The sequence below is a fragment of the Euprymna scolopes genome, chromosome 39 (assembly GCF_053919585.1).
Source record: "Euprymna scolopes isolate OS-2025 chromosome 39, ASM5391958v1, whole genome shotgun sequence".
Lineage (NCBI taxonomy): Eukaryota > Metazoa > Mollusca > Cephalopoda > Sepiida > Sepiolidae > Euprymna > Euprymna scolopes.
In genome coordinates, this window is record NC_136520.1 from 33,259,870 (window position 1) to 33,285,409 (window position 25,540).

The following is a 25,540-nucleotide window of genomic DNA, read 5'->3' on the forward strand; positions in this document are numbered from 1 at the left end:
TGGCACATTAGTTAAGGTACTTGGAAAAAAATCAATTGTAAAGTGATATTTTCCTGAAGGTTCAATCTTCAGTGTGGCCGACTGAAAAATACAATTGCAAATTATTTAGGACTTCTATCCAGCCATAGCCAACGAAATGAGAGCATGCTACCCCTGTGAAGTAAATAAAGGGCTCCGTTTGAAATTCTGTCCAGATTCCCGAGTTTGATAAGATATACCCGAAGAAGGTCAGAGGTTACATGAACCAAAACATTGTGAAAAATAACACTCAAGATGAGAATAGTAGTCCAAAGATTTCAAATAATGGTAACAATCACGAACTGAATTGTAAAATATTTAATGAAAAACATTTTTTACAATTAAATCATTTGAATTCCAAAATTTTCAGCATAGTTTAAAGTTTTTTTTTCTTTAAATTCCAGGATTTTCCATGTGGCTGGCAACCCTGATATATATGAAAGAAAGAGAGAACGGAGGCCAAGTGGGTGCAGGTGCTGTCACAAATGTCGACGTCCTCCTACATACAGCAGCTGCTATTCTAAAATGGTACCCCCATCTGGTCCTAATCAGACCCAACATTGCTTAACTTTGGTGATATAATGAGAACCGGTCTGTGGACGCGATTATGCAATGTCAACTTTGATATATGTAAAACATCTTTTTCAAATACACATAAAGAAAATAACACTTGAACTAATTAACTCGATTATACAACTGAATACTCAGCTTGTAATTCATATTAAATATTCACTTTTCTGTTTTTGGTGTTTAAGCAGCATTTTTTTCTTCATCCCCACGTTTCTTCTCTCTTTCTGGTTATGGTTGTTTGGACATATAAAAATAGCACACAAGCATGCAAGCACATGCACACAAAGTTTGACGATTGTGCAGTATAGTTAACAAGAAAAAAAAAAAGAATCTGAAAAAACAAAAAAAACAAAAACAAATAACTTGTACCAAATCCAATAAGATTTACTTTTCTATTTACCTATATAATTTTCACATTTGTTTATTGATTATTGGATCTATGAATTTGTTATCATTAATTTTACTTAGCCAAGCCAGTATGCTTTTTAAGATGGATGACAATTTTGCTGGAATTTGGTTTGGCATACTGCAAAGCATTTTGAAATGAAGAACTTAAAAAAAAAAAACAGAATTGGTAAGAAAAATTATACACTTTTATAAAAAAAAAAAGAAAAAAAAAGAAGATATTTGACTGAAGATAAGAGTTATTGTATTTTTGTCTAATTTTCGATTTTTCAGTTGTTAAGCATACAACAGTGAACCTACACATTATGTCAAGAAACAATCTCATTTTGGGTCTCTTTTTTTTTTTTTTTTTTACAAGTCTTCTAGGAAATCATACAAAATCTGAAAAAAAAACACCACTCCTTCACCCCCCCCAAAAAAAAACAAAAACAAAAAACAAAACAAATATAAGTTCCAAAACTGGAAAACTATACAGGTCAAAAGAATAAATTCTTTTGCGTTTGGTAAAAGTTATTTGTTGACTGCTTGTTTTTTTTTTTATACCCTTTTTTCTTGTTAACTATACTGCACAATCACTCACATTTCTTTCTAAATTGGGACAAATCTAAGCAATCCATAAAGTATTGTCTTGAAAGAAATACAAAAATACAACTTACTGGTCGTCTGGATTTCTGCTGAGTTTCTACCCATAACTTCAAAGGTTTGGCAATGTCTTCCATTAATGCCCGACTTAATTGTCTGGTGAAATGAAAAAAACAAAAAAAAAAAACATAAATTGCGAAAGATGACTTGAATAGATTATCATCATATTCAGTTTAACGTCCATTTTACATGCTGGCATGTGTTGGATAGCCTTTAAAAATTTTCAAACCAATCTCTATTCGGATTTTATTTATTCCTCTTTTTCTAAAGTTCATCGTTATCACTTTCTCTCATGTCAATGAATCCCGTTATCTCAACCATTCTATATTTCCTAACCTAAACACTCTTATCCATTTTTTCATTCTTATATTCAAGTTAGCGTTTGTTATCATTACTTTTACTTAGCCATTGATGTGTGCTGTTATGTGTTGAATGGCTTTTAGAAATTGACTCTCAAACTAATCTATCTGATCAGGTTTTATTTATCTCCCTTTCTCTCCAATTCATTTTTACCACTTACTGCTATATTTTCTTTGGCCTTCCCTATGATCTTACCTTGCCATATCACAACGCTATATTAACGGTTTTCCATCTACTAACTCGAGCATTTTCATACATTCTTTAACCATCATGTTCGATTTAATGTCTGCTTTACAAGCTGGCGTGTGTTGAACTGCTTTTAGAAATCGAATCTTGCTTTCTTTCAAATCAATACCCATCACTTTTTCCTATGTTTATCTTGGCCTTCTCTTGCCAACTGACCTTGCTACCTTAACTGTTCTACATCTACTAACCAAACTATCTTTACATCATCAACGCTCTGATCCCCATCTGGCATCAATTGAAATGGATGGCTCTCATCTGGGAGAAGCCCCGTGTTTTGACAAGCTTCTGGTTTTGCCCTTTACTCCTGATCCGAAATGGAACACGTACATCAAGTCTGTTGCCAAGGTCACTGGAAAGATGGTGGGATCCTTCTACCGCTCCAGAAGATATCTCACTACTGATGCAATTCTCTATCTATATAAAAGCCAAGTACGTCCAAGGATGGAATACTGCTGCCATATCTGGGAAGGAGCTGCTAAAAACAGCCTATTCTGCCTTGACAGAGTACAAAATAGACTTCGTGGCTTAGTGGGGGATGCCCTTTTCTCTACCCTGCAACCTCTCTCCCACAGAAGAGACGTTGCGAGCCTATCCTTGTTTTATCGTTATTTCCATGGCAGGTGCTCGTCTGAACTCCAATCTCTGGTCCCCCCTCGCCAATCTTTCACGAAAAACACCCGTCTAGCTGAATCCACTGTGAAAAATTTCCCCCACTCTTTATCTGTGCCTAATTCAAAACGTGGATTCCATGAACAAAGCTTCTTTCTTAGAACTGCACGCTTGTGGAACTCTGTTCCGTCTGCCTGCTTCCCATCTGACTACAACTTGGATGCCTTCAAGTTCAACGTTAACAAATTCCTAATGAACCGCCCCCTTAAGTAAACACTTCATCAAATCTCCACACTAATGTACTGTACTTGCAATAACCCTGATCCCTGAGTGGCTTCCGGGCCTTGATAAGTGGTGACCACCATGTAAAAAAAAAAAAAAAAAAGAAGTCTCATCAGTCCTTTCATCATATTCGGCTTAATGTCCATTCTACATACTAGCATATGTCAGACAGCTTTTAGAAATTTACTTTCAAACTAATCTACTCAAACCAGGTCTTCATTCATCCCTCTTTCTCTCAAATCCATCCTCATCACCTTTTCCCATTTTTCCTCGTGCCACATCAACTGTTCTACATCTATTAATGCATATATATTTGGTTTGACGTCCGTTTCATAATTTTACTGCTTTTTCACCCCAAATAAAGCACAATGCTATTTGATGTAAGGGGCTACTATTTGGGACCAAATTTGTAGGGATACCATGTAGGGAGTTGAGCAGCAAGATGTTTGTTCACATTACACTTGAACTTCTGCATGTCAGTATGGTCAGGACCTGGGAGGGAATTCTAAAGTCTAGCAGAAAGAAACTAAAGGCTTGCTGGCATAGATTACAGTGTAGAGGTGGGATTTTGCTGCTTGTCATGAGTATATACATCAAATGGGGCAGAGTTCGTCGGAGCACCTTCTTTTAAAATACTTGTAAAATAGGCACAAGCTGCAACATTTCATCAATGGGATAAAGGTTGGAGTTTGGTTATGTTGACGTGTGGAACAGGTTTTTGAAATTGGCTTAAAAACTAACCTATCTCTGGCAAGATTTCTCTTTCCTTAAATCTATTCTTATCATTTCCTATATTTTCTTTAGCCATCTCCTGCTATCTAACCCTGCTACCTCAACTGCTGTGCATTTATTAACTCGAGAACTCATTGATTCTTTTATCATCATATTGGTTTAACATATGTTTTACACTGCTGGCGCCAGTAGAATCATACTTGCCCTTGACAATCCCCGACCCCAACACTTGTGTGCCATAGTTTTCTTCTCCTCCATTTTCTCGTTCTGACCATGTTGTCCTGGTAATTGTAATATACACAAGTTAGGTACAAAAACAATGCAGACTCAAAAGAGATAACACAAATACACATACATTGTGTATAAATCAGTTGTGCTTGGATGTGTGTGTGACACCATTGTGGAAAAGGACCCCCAAACGCTAACGTCCATATTTTACTTTTCACCTACATCAGCAGGGTTTATATAGATTTTCATTGTCCATTTTCAAGGACTTCTCAAGACAAAATTAAAATATTAATACAATATTATATATACATAATATATATATACAAATCAAATTATCATAAAAATAGAACTAATGTTTGTGTAATTTTTTTTTTATATTTATTTAGAAAATAGGCTGGCTGCACCAGCATGCAGAAATTTAAATGTAATGTAAATAAACATCTAGTTGCTAAACTCCCTACTTAGGATTCCACTGTAGGTATGATTCCAAATGCATGATATCCCCTTATAGCTTAGTACCTCGTATGGTAATATGCCTTGTTTGGGGTAAATTAAAGTTACAATAATACTAGGATATGAACAGTTTCAAAATTTTTCAATGAATGACGATTTACTAAGAATTTAAAAGCCAGTTTAAATGCTTCAAAATTCTTTTCAAATTTTGAAGGGTCACAAAGTAATTAGTTTTTATTCATTATTATTATTTATCATTTTTATTATTTTTTATTAAAAAAATAGCTGACTTGTTTACGAAAAAAAAAAAATAGCTGACTTGTTTACAAGAAAAAAAAATTAATTAAAAATTTGTTGCGATAAATTTTAATTTTATACTAAAATTATTTTTTAAATAAAATGTTTAAAATTTTGCTTTCTATTTTAGACTATTGCATTTTTTATTTCAATAAATATTTGATTAATATTAAATAAAAAATAATTCAGTGTGTAATTATTAAAATTACATTAATTTGAGAAACACACACGCATGTGAATTTATTACCAAAGTTACCAAAGTTACTTTGAATAATGGAATAAAACAGGTTTTCATTTTTGCTTCTTTAATCATTAAAAAAAAAAATTGAGTTGAATAGTCAACAAAACAAAAAAGGGGTGAAAAAAATAAATACACAACAAATGTTACCAAAGGCAAGATAAGTTATTCTTTTAGCTAACTAGATAAGTTTATTTTGTATTTCAACTTATTTTAAAGTGTTTTTTTCATCTCTATATATTTTTTTTCGTCAACATTTTCACAAGTCATCATCTCCGTTGGATTGACCATGCTTAATTTCAACGCTCTCGACTTCCGCTTGCGCCATGGATGCATCGACCAAGACGTTACGTTTTTTTTCCTCCTTCGCGTTACGGGTTCGAGCCTGCCTGCCTACTACCACGTTTTTTTTTTTAACAATACCTCTCTCCACCCAGGCTGCCTATTGTTGTTGTTTTGATCACCCCCCCCCGCTACTACCACTTTTTTTGCAGGGTTACTTACTATACCACCTACATACACTCGGGCAATGCCGGAGATCCCTGCTAGTTTGTTTTTTTTTTTTTTTTACATAGGCATCACCACATTATCAAGGCCAAGAGGCCACTCAAGGATAAGGGTTAAAGAGTGTACAGTAGAAATTGGACAATATAGTAATCATTAGTAATGAAAATTTGGTAAATTTGATAACTTATATGGAACGGCTCATCAAGAACTTATTTACGTTAGACTTGAACACAACCATATTGTAGTCAGCCGGAAAGCAGGAAAACGGAAGACAATTCCACAGGCGTGCAGTTCTAAGAAAGAAGCTTTGTTCATGGAATCTATGTTTAGGTTTAGGCACAGATAAAGCGTGGGGGGAATTATTGATAGTGTTTACAGCTAGACGAGTGTTTCTTGTGAAAGTTTGGCGAGGTGGGACCATAGATTGAAGCTCAGTCGAACACTTTCCATGAAAATAACGATACATCAGAGATAAACTCGCAACATCTCTTCTGTGAGATAGAGGTTGCAAGGAAGAGAAAAGGACATCTCCTACGAGGCTACGAAGTCTATTTTGAACTCTATCAAGTTAAAAATATTTTGAACTCTATCTAGTTAAAAATATTTTGAACTCTATCTATATATAAAAATAAAAGGCAGTGTAAAGTTTGTTGAGTTACAATGAAAATTAAATGTTTCATTTGAGCCATGGTTGATCTTTGATAATTGCTTAAAAATCGAAAATTAAACAAAAATACTAGTAGAACATTACATTTTCACATGATTGATGACATTTATTGGATGGGTATTTAATTTTCGATTTGTGAGTGATTATCAAGGCTCAACTATTACTTAAATGAAATCACCATTTTGCTTTCTGTTCTTACTCTACAGGCTTTACACTACCCTTATTTTTAACTAAAAAAACACTGTAGAATAAGTTAAAACACAAAAAATCTTATCCAGGTAAATAGAAGAGCAACTTATCTTGCCTTTGGTAACATTTATTTTTGTGTATTTATTTTTTCACCACTTTTTTTTTGTTTTGTTGAATATTCTGGAAAATCGCCAAATTTTTTACACGTTTTGTTTTTGTTTACTAATATATAAGACCACTTTGATTCCCAAGCAACACTAGGTGTCCTTGCTAGTGTTTCATATGACTTACTTGTGTAATTCTGATTCCTGATCCATTTCAACTGCCGTTGCTTTCCAACCTTCCGCTAAACTCCTGTTAAGAGAAAAAAACAGTTTGATGAGAATGAAAATAAGATTAAATGCTGTTATCTGTCCAGAAGGTTTCACTTAACAACCACGACAATCCAAAAGAATTAAACTTGATTGGTAATATAACTTTCAGTGAGAGTTGCAATTTATCAAATTAATTGATTCATTAAATTGTTAGGTGAAAGTACAGAATAATTAACAAAACTCCCCTTCCTATGTGATTATTTCTGCAAGGTCAGTAAACTGCAGAAGATTACTTAGAAAGCCATTCCTTCCATGGGAAAGTGTGTGGGGGGGGCGGTCGTTGTTAACTATTCTGTACTTTCTTCTAAGATATCAATTCAATAAATAAAAATTATTACAAATCTTAACAAACCATAAGATTATTTTCAAGATTTTTTCTTATATTTTTTTTTTTTTTTTTTTTGAATCCTTTGAGATGAGGCTTTATAATTTGAGATGAGGCTTTATAATTTGTGCATTCATTCTTTTTGCAGACTTATCCTCATCTTTATAGTTGTTTTTTCACCATGTTTTGGCCAACTCATCCTCTGGCCTTCTTCAGATGATTAACCATGATGGGATAGGAACGCTAAGTCTTGTAATTTATCCCCAGTAATTACTGCCTTCCACAGTTATTGTCTGGTCACATTTTGACCAACTAATCCTTTGGCCTACTTAGATAGAATTGAAACAATTATCTTCAGACAATGCTCGCCTTCAGGGCCCGTGGTGCAGTGGATAGAGGCATTGAGTCTTTACAGTTCAGGTGAGCATTATCTGAAGATAGTAATTTCAATCCTACCCAAGTTGGCCAAAACGTGGTAAGATGACAACTACTATGGAAGGCAGTAATTACTGGAGATACAATTATGAGACTCAGCATTCCTATCCCATTACGGTTAATCACCTGAAGAAGGCTAGAGGATGAGTCGTCCGAAACGTAGTGAAACAACAACAATTATGAAGATGAGGATAACAGTCCACAAAAAGAATGAATACCAAAACAGGAAGTTTTTAATATCAGAAATTGAATCTGACCCGATATCATTTGCTGCGCGGTTGGGTATTTTTCTGGTTTGATATAATCAAACCAGAAAAACGCACACACGCACTCACTAATACTAATAACGCAATCATCTTAATGTTTGAATACTAAAATGACTTTCTGGAAAGTAGCCCTGTGGTATTGTGTTCCACAGTTCTTGGAATGAAATTCTACTCATGAAAGTTCCATAAATAGAAAAATAATAATAAATAATAATAAATAACAATAAAAAGAAAATTCTTGATAGTTGTTGTAGCTAGACAAGTTTTTGCTGTGAATGTTTTAACAAGAGGGAATCAGACATTGGAGCTTAGATATGGTCTAGGCATATAAGATTATTGGATATTCATCAGTTGTCAAACAACAATAATAATTGGTTCCTGGTACTTGTTGCGGTATTCAACTTGGTCGTGTTGAGTTGGCCTCCTACAATAGAGGAAATTGTGGTGACTGAATCGTCAAGTGATTCCTATGAATGCTAAAAAACAAATGGCTCTAACTGCTATCTCCTTTCTTTCTCTGCTTCATTGAAATTACTTTCCGCCTCACTTCTCAAAGCAAGTTAGTTTTCACAGGAACGTGTGAACTCAAAATATTTTCCAACATAAAAATCGTCTCAAACTCAAAAAGTAACAAGTGTGAAGTTAACCAAGCCCATAAAAAACAAACAAAAAAAAACCCAGTGAATTAGTCAATGAGTTCAGAGTTCTTCTGGATGCGCCTTGACTCTCAGTTTCAACAATGTCCATCCTAGAAGACTGAAACGCTCTTTGCTGAAATTCCTTTAAGCCAGCTCCAGTAAACTCAGCCAGAAGGTAAATTCACGCGCACACGCACACACACACACACACACACACACACACACACAACAAAACTTTGAAATTAATTTTCTGATGCTTTTGACTACTTCTTATTTGGAAACTTTAAAACTTTTCAACAAACTTTAGTCTTTCAAAGTATATTTTAAATATTTGTAAAATTGTTGATATATATATATATATACTAGCAAAGATACCCGCGCTTCGCATGAGACTTTGCTGTATGCTCGGGTACCCACTTCACAGGTACCCACACACAACCAACCTTAACCTTTGACCTTGAAAAATGGTGTGCAACATCATTAGGTGGGGGACCATCATCATGCCAGGTTTGGTCATGATCAGTCCAGTGATGTGGGCTGTAGGAGAGTTGTACACAGACACACACACGGACGCTACTACTTTATATATAGAAAGATTTTGTTCATTAATTCATGTTTTCTTACCTCATTCCCAAAATCCTGTTGTTGATTTAGCTCTTGCTAACTGGTGACCCATTCATGTTTTTATTTGTCTTTTCAATTGCGAATTTAACTACATTCATATTAATTGTTAGCACTGTTCTTGGCACTTTCCAAATACGTTACCATCACTAACATACACCATCCGTAACCAGGAACAGTTCTACAAAGTTTTTAGGAAATATCAAATTTACAAGTGGTACCCAGTCACATACAGCACCTGGTATTCTCAAGTGATCATTCATCTGGTACTGACCAAGCTCAACGTTGCTTAACTTCGATAATCTAAAGAAAACCAGTCAACATGATTATGCATTAGTTTGCGATGCCAGGATTCTGGTAACCTAAGAATCAACTTGACCCATCAGAATAAGATATTGTATTAAGAGATACACCTTCTTAGGCATATCTCCACCAGTTATTTTTGTACCCGATTGCAGTGCCCCCTCATGATGGTGGGGAGGAAGTTGATATTAGGGGGTGTACCCTCCCAGGCATTATCTCCGCCGTCAAGAGTGGAGGTTATTTTATTGTTAATCACCTGAAGCGTTCCTGATTATTTTTTTGTACCAGTGCTCTTGCATGAGTGACAGGGGAAGGGGGAAGCTGGTTTGTGGTGGGAAGCGAGTAAATCGCAACAGATTTCGTTTTTTCTTCTTTTTTTTTTTATTACCTACTTGTTCAAACTTTACCGACAGCCTGAATAAGACGGTGTGTCTGTTGATCTGTCACGGTTTAAGTTGAAATAGAATTTTCATTGTTAAACTTGCAGATTGGATGGACGTAATTTACGAACAGATTCATTCGTTTTCTGTGTGTGATAGCAATTGAAGAGAGCAAAAAGAATGGAATTCAAATAGAATCCAGGAAGGTTGCAAAGAAGAGTTGACATTCTAGCTTTTGCACTCAGCAGCCTCCAAAAAAATAAAAAATAAAAATAAAAATAAATAAATAAAAAGACGAATTTTTAGAAAAGGGATAATAAAAAGAAAAAGAAAAAAAAAGAAAAAAAGAAGAAATGAAAAAGAAAAAGAAGACGACAAAGAATTATTTAGAAAGCTGGAATCGATATTTTCCATTGTCTTATGAATCTGAGAGATTCTTGGATTCTAATGGGAATTGGCAGCAAAATGTGAGTGAACAGAAAGTAAAGAAAATGAGGAATAATATAAGGAAAAACAATAAAGAGATGGAAAGTAGATAGAGGGAGAGAAAACTAATGAAGCAGAGGGAAAGGAAGAGAGGGGGACATGGAAAGGAAGAGAGGGGGGCAGATAGAGAGGAAGAGAGAATGGCAGATGGAGAGGAAGAGAGAAGGGTAGATGGAGAGGAAGAGAGGGGAGGGGGGAAGAGAATGTGTTTCTTGAGTTGCTTCTTAACTAATTTGTCTATCGAAAAGTAAAGGAGTATCTTGTGTAAAGTTTTACAAAATAGAAAATTATTGACGATGGGGGTTAGGGTCAGAAAAAGTGAGTGAGAAAAGAAATAGTAGAGATAAGAAAGGAAGGGGGAATGAGAAAGAGGAAAGAGAGAAAGGAAGAGGAGAAAAAAAACAACAAAAGATGAAAATTATATAAAACTAAAAAAAGGTAAAGGTTATAGCTCGTTGACTTAGAATGAGTGCTTCATGCCAAACTGACGGCTAAACTATGTTTAAATTTGTGCTTATTTAATGCAAAAATTGCATTAAAGACTTATCCTATTAATCGTGAACTGTGTATAGAACGGATGCCAGATTACTAAGTTTGCTGCACTTTGTCATAACAAAGGTCCATACAAAATTTCAGATAGATTGGCTTAGTAGTTCCTGAAAAAAAAGTGGAGTGAACAGACAGACAGACAAACTAAGAGAAATATAATATTGGATGATTTTGAAAATAGAAGAAAAAAATACAAATGAGAGAGAGAGAGAGAGAGAGAGGGGGGGGGGAGAGGGCATGAGTAAGTAGACCGAATAAAGCTGTTAAGTTTTAAGTGACAATCTTTTAGAGATTAAAGGTTCAATTCTCATTACAAGCGATAATAACTAAAGAGGTAACTCCTGGATGATTTACAATTTGTTATTTATGGGTTTTATAGTCTTTCTCCACTTTTCCATAATTCATCACTTTCCCACCTATCAATAGATTCTTCATAAAAGAAGACTATTTTCATTATAACACTTTCTTAAGATATGGTAGCATCCACATGCTTTTCATTCATTTAAATGACATGGATTTTCTTTTTTTAGATAATGGATCACCACTTACTAAAGCCCAAGAGCCATTGGAAAATGAGGGTTAGGGTTGCTATTGGACATTGGCCGCCACCATGAGAGGGTTGGAAACAGTGGGTTGAATGAGCAAAGGATTATTACGATAACTTTATTTTCCAAAAGGACGTTTCAACAAGTATTTGTTTACACTAGACTTGAAGACAACCATGCTGTAGTCGGTTGGGAAGCAGACATGTAGCATCTTGTTTCATAGCTGAACTGTTTTAATAAAGAAACTCTGTTCATGGCACAGAGAGAGAAAAAAAAGTTATTTACTATATAGTTTTAGACAGAGGAGTTCTTGCTGTGAATATTTTACAGAGGAGCAAGGATTTGGCCTCAATCGAGCGGCTACCATGGACATAATGACAAGAGTAAAGAGTGGCTAGCAACATCTCTTCTGTTTGAAAGGGGCTGCAGGCACGAGAAGAGATTATTCCTCTATCAGATTGTGAAGCCTGTTTTGTACTCTGTCGAGACAAGAAAGAATGTTCCGAGTGTCACCTCCCCAGATGTGGCAACAGTACTCCATCTTAGAACAGATCTGGCTCTTATACAGATAAAGAATTGCATCTGTTACATTTTCAAGTGGTAGAATAATCCAACCTTGTTTTTCAAGCAACTTTAGTATCAGACTTTGAAGTCTTCCAGTTCAGATCTGAGTAAACGTCAGTACTATAATCTTATCAAATAAGAGGGCTTCCATGAGACAAGAGTCATTCATTCTGACTAGGGAGAAGTGAAGGTCCGAGTGTTGGTAATGAAAAGAAAGAGTCGTTTAAAAGGCGCTAAAAGTAATAAACCAATTTTTGCTCCATTGCACAACATGCTCCAAGTCGAAACAGAGTAAGATTTTGATCATCAATGTTCTTTGAAATGCTTCCATAAACAGTTGTGTCGTTTGCAATAGATGTTAACAAATGTCTCAGAATATGACTTTGAAATATCATTTATAAGATCAGAAAAAAGAGTTGGGGTCCAGAATAAATTTTAAGGCATGTCGACATTGATGATGCGTGCTCTGGATTTTTGCCCATCAATAACTTTCTTTATAGGCCTATCAGCAAGAAAGAATTTAATGGTTGAGAGGACATTTCCAAACATTTGTCAAGAGTGAGGTACTTTCTGGAGTGGTAGAATGATCCAACCATTTTTCCAGCGACCTTAGCAACAGATTTGATGTAAGTCTTCCATTTCAGGTAAGTGTGAGGAGGAGTCAGTCCTAGAACTTACAAAGGAGGGTGCTTTCTTGGGGAGAGAGCTGTTCACTTTGATTGGAGAGACTTTTTTTCAGGAGTATGAGTAAAAGTGATATAGTAGACCCTAAAAGGATGCAAACATGAGATTCCGAGTCATGGTCATGATTGTGGCATTCACCCTGGGCCAGCTGGGCTTGATCTTTCCAACAAGTTCACCATGCCCCGAACACTGGCTGACCAAGCATGGCCATTCAAGGTTGCTTCCATTATAAATGCAAGATATTTGCAGTTTCAACAATGGACCCTGTAAAGGTGGGGAGGTGGGCCTAGAATAAGTTCAGTGTACTGCTTTACTGCCCTGAGCCAGGTTTTGAGTTGACCACTAAACATTTCTTCAAGACTGGTGATAGTGCTGGGTCGATGAAGTCACAGATGAAGCAGCAGAGAGATTTTTGTAAGGAGAGATTTTTGGAGAAAGTGAATCCTGCAGCGAGTGCAAATTGTACTGTTGGGGCAAACTGTTATCAGCGAATGTGGATGATGCGGCAAAGGCAATGATGGTCAAATACCTCCAGTTTACATCGGTTACTAGCCTGCATAGTCCAAGGCTTGCAGCTATACAGGAGAATAGTGTGGCCAAAGTCCTGGTAGATTCTGACTTTGGTGTTCAGCCTTATTTCTTTTCGAGAATAGAGCCATGATCAAAGTCGACAGAAGGAGAATGTCTTCCTTGCCTTGGTTTGTTGTATTGATGACAGAACCAATATATTTGAACCAATCGATCTCTTCAAGGGTTTCCGTGTTGAGAATTGGTTGTTTTTCATTTGGAAGAAGGCCTGTTGTCAGTAACTTTGTCTTACTGGTGCTTATGTTTATGCCGATCTTTGAAGCATAAGATTGCATCTTGTCATTGGCTGATTGAATGTCAGTGAAACTTTCATCAAATATGCCAATATTATCAGCATAGTCGTAATTTGTAGACCATGACTTATTGTCACACCATGAAATTTGGCTAGGGCGTTCAATGTGATCCAATTTGAAGAGCATAGGATAGAGAATGTATCCTTGTCGGACGCCAGAGTGAATATCAAAAAGCATGTTCCCTGACCATACACGTGAACTTTACTGTAGATGGAGAGATTTTAGGCTTTGATTAGGGCAAGCAAGTGCACTCGAGTAACCACTACACCAACACTTCCATAACAAAATTATGAAGGATGGAAGATAATGTGAATGAAGATTTTAGAATCCTCCACTATAATGAAGATCAATGTGTATTAATTTATAAATATATATCCGTCTAGTCAGACAAAATCTGCCTATGAATAAAGAAAGAGAGAGCACAAATCTATTTCAATAATGAGACAATTTCTTTTTTTTTTCTTTTCTGCTTTCTATGCCGATTTATACGTTTTTCTTTTTATTTCCAGTTTGTGACATTTTCTATTTTCTTATTTATTTTGGCACCATTTAACTTTTGCATACGCCTATGATGTTATAACAATAAGCCTGGCATCGTTTTTATTTTAAATGCTTATTGACTCCTCCACCTCCCAGTAATCCAAAAATGGTGTGTTTTTTTTTGTTTTTTTTCTTTGGGTCATCAGAAATTACAATCTTTTTTTCAACTCGCAATAGTTCAGTCCCTAATTATCTCAATGACATTTAAAAAAAAAAAAACGCATTAGAAAGATTTACAACTAAGACTAATCCCACTAATGAATAAAAAAAAAAAAAAATCCGCCACTCTAAAAAAAAAAAAAATAAAAATAACAGTAGATTTAGTCTTGTTCTTTATGTTTTATAATAAAAATAAATAAAAAAAAAATTCTTGACATGATGTTATGATTTTATATAAATATTAGTGCAAACATTGGCAAAGTATAACTTTTATCATTATTTTGATGGACTGTGCACATTAGTTTTAGAAGACTTTCTGTGACTACAAATAATGAATTGAAGAAACTAAAATCAATACGGCAAGCAATAAAGGAGCTGTGAGAAATTAGGTAGGAGCTCCACATTGTTTTAGTGTTGTGTTCAAACAGGCACAAAGCTAAAGAAAGGCCTGTTTTGAAAGTGGGAGGAGAAACAGATGACAACATGGATAAAGGGAGAAGGAGGAGGAGGAGAGGGAAGAGAGGTAGACACAGAGAGAAAAACAGAGGGATAAAGAATTGTTACAAAGGCTTGTTTGAAAGTGGAAGGAGAAACAAATGAAAACATGGATTAAAGAGAGGAGGGTGGAAGAAAAGGAGAGAGAGAGAGAGAGAGAGGGGGGGGGAGAGAAATAGATGGGTGGAGAGAGAAAAACCGAAAGAGAAATATAAAAGAATGGTTATAAAGGCTTGTTTGAAAGTGGGAGGAAAAATAGATGATAATATGAGATGAAGGGGAGAGGAGGAAGAAGAAAAGCGGGAGGGAAGAGAGAAAGGATGGTTATAATGGCTTCTTTTAGAATGGAAGGAGAAACAGATGAAAACATGGAATAAAAGTGGGGAAGAAGAAAGCATAGAAATAGGAGAGAACGAGAAGATTGAGAGAGAGAGAGAGAGAGAGAGAGAGAGAGAGAGAGAAAGAAATTAGAGAGAAAAAGAGGGAGAGAGTAGGAAGAAAAAGTAGAGAGGAGGAAAGAGAAGAGAGAGAGAGAGAGAGAGAGAGAGAGAGAGATAAAAAACATAAAAGAAAAGAATAGGGAGAAAGAGAGGGAGAGAAAAAGATTAAAAAAATGGGATAAATCAAGAAGAAATAAAATAACAGAGGAAAGAAGAAGAAAGAGAGAAATAAAAACATTGAATAATGAAAAGAAGGAGAAAATCTAGAAGCGGGAAAATATCAAAATTTACTCGCCATCTCTTAAAAGAAGATGACAATAATGTATACTATATTTGTAGTTTCTCTGTCTGGGATACAATCGAAAACAAATTATACCGAGATCAAACGACTTTTCTTGGGTAAAATCATTTCCTTTTTTCTTTTTTTTTTTTTTTTTAAATATTTAAATTTTAAAAAACTAATATCGTCAGGTCTGCATTTGCTTTGGACATCGATAAACACTGATCAGCAAAGATGACGTTTTACTTTATTTTATTTATGACTAGCGAGGGGTACTTGGCGTTGCCCGGGTGTTTGGAGGTGTGTGTGTGGAAACTCCGGGGGTGGGGGTTAAAAAAAAAGTAAGTATGAGGATCGAACCCGAACCCTTGAGGCAAAGTTGTAAATTAAAGTGTGAAAAAAAAAAAAAAAAAAAAACGTGAGACGTTAAGCATTGCCCCACCGCGAGATGCTAACGAAAACACGTTTGAATTTATTTAATTACTTGGATTTGGCAGGTGCCCGTTTTAATGAGTTAATGAGGTCAAGTTTGACTGCGGGATAGTATTTACTGCAGTAATGCTTCCCAAGATGTTATAGGAAAAAGACTAACCCACATGCGGCGAGCGACAAATGTTGAATATTTACCTTCCCGAAATCGAACAAATTAAATAGACAGGCGAGCTTCGTTGTTAACTGTGAGATATTACGATTTATATGTGATATAAAAAGTTTTAAAAAGTTGAGAAGCGACCGACCGACCACTTCTCTGAAAAAAGCCTTTTGTAGACATACAGAAAAAGCGAACACACATACAAACATTTTCGATTTTCTATTTATAGATTTGAAAACTATAGAAATTAAAAAATAAGAATGAAATACGGTTGTATGGTGTTTAGCGCTGGGAGCAAAAGTGCATAGTGCGTCATCATTCATTTCCCGGCCAACGCCAAATGTGACGGATGAGAGAGAGAGAGAGAGAGAGAGAGAGAGAGAGAGAGAGAGAGAGAGAGGAAGAAAGAGATGAAGAGGAGAAAAAGATGCTATTGGTAGTCGCATTATTTCTTGAATTTTTATATAGTAATGTACTTAAAATCTCACAATTGACCTTTGACCCTAAATAAACGAAACAAGTTACCAAAAACTCTTCCTTAGCATTCCAATGTAAAAAAAAAAAAAAGAACACTTTTAGACCTGTAACTTCATTAGAGATGAATATGTTTTTTTATAAAAGTCATGTTTGCATGTCACATGATAAGATACAATATCGCTCAGTTGGTTTGCAGGTCACATAAGTAAGCATATCACATAATATTGATAATGTCTTTCAAATAGTTTGCACGTCACATAAGATACAGTGCTTATCAGTTTGTCTGCCTTTCCCAACCATATAAAACAGTTATCTTTCAATTGGTCTGTATATCACACAATGCTATCTTTCATTTCATTTGCCTGTTACAGGATAGTAATTTTGATTGGTCTCCCTGTCACACGATAGTATATTTCAATTGGTCTCCCTGTCACTCAGTGATATTTTTCAGTTGGTCTATCTGTCACACATTAGTATTTTTTATTTGGTTTATTTGTCACACAATAGTATCTTTCAGTTGTTCTGCTTGTCACACCATAAAAGTATTTTTATTAAAATTAAAACTGAACAACTTTTTACTGATCTCATATGAATGTTCTAAGCTGTAAACGGTCTAATAAATTGATCATTTATATTAAGCACTCCTTATATATATATATATATATATATATATATAGATATATATATGCACAAACACATATATATATGCACACACACACATATATATGCACACACACACACATATATATATATATATATGCACACACACACACACACACATATATGCACACACACATATATATATATACATACTATTATATTAAATATTACGATGACAATAAAAATATGGGTGTGAAACATTCGTTGATCATCATTCAACCCCAGGCAACGTCGGGTCTCACTGCTAGTATATATATATATATATATATATATATATATATATATATATATATATATATATATATATATATACTTACTAGTAAAAGTACCCGTCGTTAACTGGGTTCAAAAACAGCCTACAGAAAATGGACTTTGATTTATGAAAGTATGATAGGTTATGAAAAGGAAGGGTTGTAAAGAGATAGCTTCGAATTTGGGGGTATCAAAACCAAAGCAAAATATGATGAAAGTAAAAATAAAATAGACAAACCCCATAATTTATTATACCATAACTGTTCACACTGAAACACTTATCACAATATTCTGGGGATCTATATTAAAAAACCTTGTTAAACTTTGTGACATATTTCCATTCTATAGAGGACAGGTGCGAACGAACAACCCATAATTTAATATACCATATTTCTTCAAACTGAAACATAATTATCAAAGTATACTTACGCAGATAGATATGAAAAGTCTTTATTAAAGTTTGTGCCTATTTCTATTCTATGGAGACCAGGTGCGAACGCAGACCCCACAATTTTATTATACCATCCCTATTTAAGTTAAAACATACTTATCAAAGTATTATTATGTACATCTATATCAAAAACACTTGTAAACGTTTTTTTTTAATTTTTAAATTTTTTATTTCCATACTTTGTGAACCAGGCGCGTACGCAGACCCCACAATTGTAATGAATCATCATTATGCCAGATCAAACATACCCATTCCTGTGTCTCGATACATCTATCATTATATGTGATCAGTTTTCTATAATAGTCAACCATATAGGAGCCTATTCGTGACCAGACACACACTCAGACGTTCAGCTTTATATTATAGATATATATATACGACGGTACCAATGTTTTTCTGAACTTCTGTACAAATAAATAAATAAATAAATATTAAGCTCTTATATCGAAAAAGTTTTTTTGTGTAATCGAGCACTTTGTTGGAATTCTTTCCCCAAAAGACAGTAAACAAATATATATATATATAGTAAGTTATAAAATGTATATGGCGATTAAGCTACACTGAATATTCCGCGTTTCATCCACTCTAGGATTCTTCAGGCTTATGCGATGAAATGCGGAATATTCAGCTTAATCGCCATATACATTTTATAACTTACTAACTAGCTCTACCTACGTATTGAGCACTTTTGAAGTAAATACTTCAAGTTTACGCATAAATCTATACTTTCGTATATTAATTTTATATGAGTAAATTAAGTAGTTATATATATATATTAGCTGGACTATTCGCCACACGACAGGTTTATAATATTTTAATATTAAAATGCTCTGGTGGAAAATCCGACCCCAAATAAATCAAAACAGTCAAATAAGATAAGCTAGCTGGAAATATGTTATGAGATCAGGTATTTAAGTCAAATTTGCGCACCCATCAACACCGGACTACTTTTTCATGGCTGATAATTGGAAAGGAACAGCAATGCTAATTATGTTTACGTGCATATTAGTATTATCAGGTGCTGGTAAGTATCCAATCTATATACACATGTATTTAGCCAATTGTTAAAACATTTTAAATGAGAAGTTGATCGCATTTCTAAAACGAAATGATTATCGGACTTGAATCAGTGTTAAGTCGTAGAAAATGAAACGAAACCTTTTTGTTTTTGTCAACAACATGCTTTCATTGCTACCTACGTTATTGTCTATACTGTCGCTCGCTACACGTGTCTGTTGACAATTACGTAATCCATAGATAACAGAGATTTCACTTGAAGGTATTTAACACCCAAAAATGATGAGGCTTCTCGGATTAGAAAGAATGTTCTGATATAATAATCAGATTCGGTTTTTACATTCATGCGTGAAGTTAGATTAGAGACATTGTACGTCTGTAAATATCATGTCTCAGTTTGAAATATCATTTTTTTTTAATTTTATCATACTTTAGCATGAAATATTTCCATTGATCTGTCATTCTTTAGTATGAAATATTTTCATTAATCTGTCATTCTTTAGTATGAAATATTTTCATTAATCTGTCATTCTTTAGTATGAAATATTTTCATTAATCTGTCATTCTTTAGTATGAAATATTTCCATTGATCTGTCATTCTTTAGTATGAAATATTTTCATTAATCTGTCATTCTTTAGTATGAAATATTTTCATTAATCTGTCATTCTTTAGTATGAAATATTTTCATTAATCTGTCATTCTTTAGTTTGAAATATTTTCATTGGTCTGTCATTCTTTCGTATGAAATATTTCCATTGATCTGTCATTCTTTAGTATGAAATATTTCCATTAATCTGTCATTCTTTAGTATGAAATATTTTCATTAATCTGTCATTCTTTAGTATGAAATATTTCCATTGATCTGTCATTCTTTAGTATGAAATATTTTCATTAATCTGTCATTCTTTAGTATGAAATATTTCCATTGATCTGTCATTCTTTAGTATGAAATATTTCCATTGATCTGTCATTCTTTTGTATGAAATATTTCCATTGATCTGTCATTCTTTAGTATGAAATATTTTCATTAATCTGTCATTCTTTAGTATGAAATATTTCCATTGATCTGTCATTCTTTAGTATGAAATATTTCCATTAATCTGTCATTCTTTAGTATGAAATATTTTCATTAATCTGTCATTCTTTAGTATGAAATATTTTCATTAATCTGTCATTCTTTAGTATGAAATATTTTCATTAATCTGTCATTCTTTAGTATGAAATATTTCCATTGATCTGTCATTCTTTAGTATGAAATATTTTCATTGATCTGTCATTCTTTAGTATGAAATATTTTCATTAATCTGTCATACTTTAGTATGAAATATTTTCATTAATCTGTCATTCTTTAGTATGAAATATTTCCATTGATCTGTCATTCTTTCGTATGAAATATTTCCATTGATCTGTCATTCTTTAGTATGAAATATTTCCATTGATCTGTCATTCTTTCGTATGAAATATTTTCATTGATCTGTCATTCTTTAGTATGAAATATTTTCATTAATCTGTCATTCTTTAGTATGAAATATTTTCATTAATCTGTCATTCTTTAGTATGAAATATTTCCATTGATCTGTCATTCTTTTGTATGAAATATTTCCATTGATCTGTCATTCTTTAGTATGAAATATTTCCATTGATCTGTCATTCTTTCGTATGAAATATTTTCATTGATCTGTCATTCTTTAGTATGAAATATTTTCATTAATCTGTCATACTTTAGTATGAAATATTTTCATTAATCTGTCATTCTTTAGTATGAAATATTTCCATTGATCTGTCATTCTTTAGTATGAAATATTTCCATTGATCTGTCATTCTTTAGTATGAAATATTTTCATTGGTCTGTCATTCTTTCGTATGAAACATTTTCATTGGTCTGTCATTCTTTAGTATAAAATATTTTCATTAATCTGTCATACTTTAGTATGAAATATTTTCATTGATCTGTCATTCTTTAGTATGAAATATTTTCATGGGTCTGTCATTCTTTAGTATGAAATATTTTCATTGATCTGTCATTCTTTAGTATGAAATATTTTCATGGGTCTGTCATTCTTTAGTATGAAATATTTTCATTAATCTGTCATACTTTAGCATGAAATATTTCCATTGATCTGTCATTCTTTAGTATGAAATATTTTCATGGGTCTGTCATTCTTTCGTATGAAACATTTTCATTGGTCTGTCATTCTTTAGTATAAAATATTTTCATTAATCTGTCATACTTTAGTATGAAATATTTTCATGGGTCTGTCATTCTTTAGTATGAAACATTTTCATTAATCTGTCATTCTTTAGTATGAAATATTTTCATTGGTCTGTCATTCTTTAGTATGAAACATTTTCATTAATCTGTCATTCTTTCGTATGAAATATTTTCATTAATCTGTCATTCTTTAGTATGAAATATTTTCATGGGTCTGTCATTCTTTCGTATGAAACATTTTCATTGGTCTGTCATTCTTTAGTATGAAACATTTTCATTAATCTGTCATTCTTTCGTATGAAACATTTTCATTAATCTGTCATTCTTTCGTATGAAACATTTTCATTAATCTGTCATTCTTTAGTATGAAATATTTTCATTGGTCTGTCATTCTTTAGTATGAAACATTTTCATTAATCTGTCATTCTTTCGTATGAAACATTTTCATTAATCTGTCATTCTTTCGTATGAAACATTTTCATTAATCTGTCATTCTTTCGTATGAAATATTTTCATTAATCTGTCATTCTTTAGTATGAAATATTTCCATTGATCTGTCATTCTTTCGTATGAAACATTTTCATTAATCTGTCATTCTTTCGTATGAAATATTTTCATTGGTCTGTCATTCTTTAGTTTGAAATATTTTCATTGGTCTGTCATTCTTTCGTATGAAATATTTTCATTAATCTGTCATTCTTTAGTTTGAAATATTTTCATTGGTCTGTCATTCTTTCGTATGAAACATTTTCATTAATCTGTCATTCTTTCGTATGAAATATTTTCATTGGTCTGTCATTCTTTCGTATGAAACATTTTCATTGGTCTGTCATTCTTTCGTATGAAACATTTTCATTGGTCTGTCATTCTTTCGTATGAAACATTTTCATTGGTCTGTCATTCTTTCGTATGAAACATTTTCATTGGTCTGTCATTCTTTCGTATGAAACATTTTCATTGGTCTGTCATTCTTTCGTATGAAATATTTTCATTGGTCTGTCATTCTTTCGTATGAAACATTTTCATTGGTCTGTCATTCTTTCGTATGAAACATTTTCATTGGTCTGTCATTCTTTCGTATGAAACATTTTCATTAGTCTGTCATTCTTTCGTATGAAACATTTTCATTGGTCTGTCATTCTTTCGTATGAAATATTTTCATTGGTCTGTCATTCTTTCGTATGAAATATTTTCATTGGTCTGTCATTCTTTCGTATGAAATATTTTCATTGGTCTGTCATTCTTTCGTATGAAATATTTTCATTGGTCTGTCATTCTTTCGTATGAAATATTTTCATTGGTCTGTCATAGGTGAGCATGAATTATTTTCATTAGTCTGTTATGCTTCAGTTGGAAATATAATATTTTTGGTCTATCATTCTGCAGTTTGAAATATTTTCTTGGGTCTGTCATTTTACAGTTTGAAATATCACTTTTTTTAGTCCGTCATATTTCAGTCTGAAATATTTTCTTTGGTCTGTCATGCTTTAATAAGAACTTTCATTTCCTTTAGTCTGTCATTCTACTGTTTAAAATATCATTTACTTTGATCTCTCATACTCCAGTTCGAAATTGCATTTGGCCTGTCACGTTTCAATTTGAAATATCATTTTCTCTGGTCTGCCGTGTCTCAGTAAACGTGCAGACTTTTTTGATCACCACTTACAAAGGGCAAAAGCTACTCGAGTATAGATGCTGACAAGATAATCAGTTGAATAATGAATATTATTATCAGTGGATTCTTTATAAGTGACCCATGATAATTGAATAAAGTTTGAAATGAACCTGTAGTAGTGTTTGGACGCTTAATCGGAATCGGGAATCGGAAAAATCACAGCTTTCTGGGGTATCGGAATCGAAAATTTTTTAGCCTATTTTTATGATGCCAAAACCGATTCCTTAAATTATCTTTTTTATTTGATTTTTGTTTAAGAAACATCTTCCACTGCTTGTAGTAATAATAAAATAATAAATATTTAGTGATTTAAACTTCCAGTATGACCAAAATCTCTAGATCATCCCCTCACAAGTGTGTTTTTACGTTAGGCATATTTAAAATGTGGTTTTATGGTAATCAGGAAAAAATAATACTTTTATAGTTAAATATTTAGAGATTTATAAAGAATCAGAATCGGTAATTGTATCGGAATCAGAAATTTAGTATGGAATCGGGGAAAAATAGTGGAATCGTCCCATCACTAGTCCGCAGGCTTAATTTTTAAACAGGAAGCTAAAAAGCAAAGAATGTAAATGTCAGAAACATCATATTACACTTGTTTAATATCAGTTGATAAGCCAACCTTGCTAATCATACTGACAATAACAAAAACAGGAAATACACCTGATGGATAAAACTAATAATGCCAGCTGCCTCCACATATGTAACAGTCTATACAGAAAGAGGCGTAACTACAGGAACTTACACAAGCGACATGCAGAAAGCGCATATGAGCCTTAAAGACCGGCTTAAATTTGTTAAGATCATAGGAATATTAAATCTGGACAGTATACAGAGTGCAAAGCAGGAGATTTTGATAGTATGGTCACAAAAGAATGGAGGAGGGTCTCTGATGGAAGTAGAACAGTTGAAGTAGCAGGGATACCCACAGTGGAAGGCCAAAGAAAACATGAGAGGATAAAGATGGACGAGAAAAAGAGGGGGTTTTCCAGTAGGAGACGTCTCCCTCAACTACTTTCACTTTTCTTGCTGACGTGCCCCTATTCCGAATTCATCATCAGGGCCGATATCAGTGGACTTTTTTTCTCTACCAAAACGGCCATTAATACTGATATTTTTTAAAGATGTTTAATATATTTCCAACTGATATGAATTGTTGCACAGTATTTTCAAGTTAAAGTCAGTTTTTACGATATTTTTGTTTATTAAATTGTTACTTGTAGGTATCGTAATTTGCTAGAATAACTTTTTTAAGTTAGTAATCAAGTAAAAGAATTGGAATATTTACCATATTAATTGATATTTACCATATTAAATAATATTTACCATATCAAATAATATTTACCATATTAAATAATTCGAAATAAAATTATTTTTGTTTTAATTATATTTTTGTGTGCAATTATTTATATTAGTTGGAAATATGTTAAACATTTAAAAAAAAAAAAACATTTAAAAGAAAAAAGTCCACAGATATCGGCCCACTGCCACGAATTAGGAGTAGGGGCATATGATTGAGAAAAAGTGAAAGTATTACAGGAGAGCTAAAAAGAGATCTGGTGAGAGGTAAGTTATTTGGGAAGTCAATTAATTAATAACAAATTGACCATCAATCCCAGTAGAACAGTTCTAGCAGCCCTGCACAATATAAGCCTTTCAGCATCTTCAGATTTTTATCCTTTGATCTCTTTGTCTTAAAAAATCGTTATATCAACCCTTACGTAATTAGACAATCATGATGATGTGCAATATTTTTTAATGAATACATGTGAAATCAGACCACCTTTCAGTTATAATATAAAAAGCAAAATGTGTGTTAATGAGTGTGTATGTCTTTGTATATCTGCCAGAAACTTTCAACACAAGCAATGAACACTGACAAAATCGGTATCGTTAGAAACATCGATCTCTCGGACAACAAATATCCCAAAATTAGCCAAAAACATTAATTCTTTGACTGTCAACTGGGCCGTTTTTTTCCAAGGAGGGGGTCAGTTTTTGCGTCAGCATTTTTGCAAAGTCATTCATGGTTCGCGATCTCAACGTACATTTTAAAGGTGTTCTTTTGAAGGCCCATAATGTCATAAGTGCGCCATGGGCCAGATAATTAAAATGTTTCCTTTTTTTTTCACCTCCTTTTCTTCTTAGTGTTACAGGTTCAAGTCCGGCTACTGCAACTAATTTTTTTTTTTTTTTGCACTCGAAAATTGCTATTTTCATTTTTCTTAGGAGGTTGGTAAATTTTTTTTTCTTTGCACTTGCGCGGTTACTCGCTCGAGTGAAACATTTTTTTAGGGCTTCTGGGCATCGTCGGGTATCCCATCTAGTTTCTAACTAAAAGGCAAGTATTTCAACAATAAATTCTTAGCTTGCTCTCTCTCTCTCTCTCTCTCTCTCTCTCCCCCTGCTTGAAGCATGTATCTAAAATAAAGCCATATATATATATATATATATATATATATATATACAGTACTGTTTCGCTGTATCACAATTCATCAGTGTGGCTAGACTAGCACCTTTCCCTAGCTAGCTGTGGATTGAACCTACAACCATCGTGTTAATAGTCGGCAGTTCTAACTACTGGGTCATGGAGCGATGCTCGTAAACGACCTCATCAAATGTCTATTAGATGAACATTCGCCCATCACTTTAACTGGCATAGGTATTTGTACTCTTTCTCTCTCTCTCTCTCTATATATATATATATATATATTGGGTACAAATACCCATGTCAGTTAATTTCTATTTTTTTTTTTTTTTACATAGACGTCACCACTTATCAAGGCCCAGAG

General features: G+C 33.5%; 1 protein-coding gene across 6 annotated transcripts in view; it reads right to left on the minus strand.

Moving 5' to 3' along the window:
* LOC145263728 (nostrin-like) overlaps positions 1-25,540 on the minus strand; it is a 605,851-nt gene that overhangs the window by 26,653 nt on the left and 553,658 nt on the right. For all 6 annotated transcript variants that reach the window (XM_080120704.1, XM_080120706.1, XM_080120701.1 and 3 more), the window contains 2 exons: positions 6,735-6,797; positions 1,650-1,731 (listed from right to left, as the gene is read on the minus strand). In XM_080120704.1, the coding sequence (XP_079976830.1) occupies positions 1,650-1,731; positions 6,735-6,797 (145 nt within the window). The remainder of the gene's footprint in view (positions 1-1,649; positions 1,732-6,734; positions 6,798-25,540) is intronic.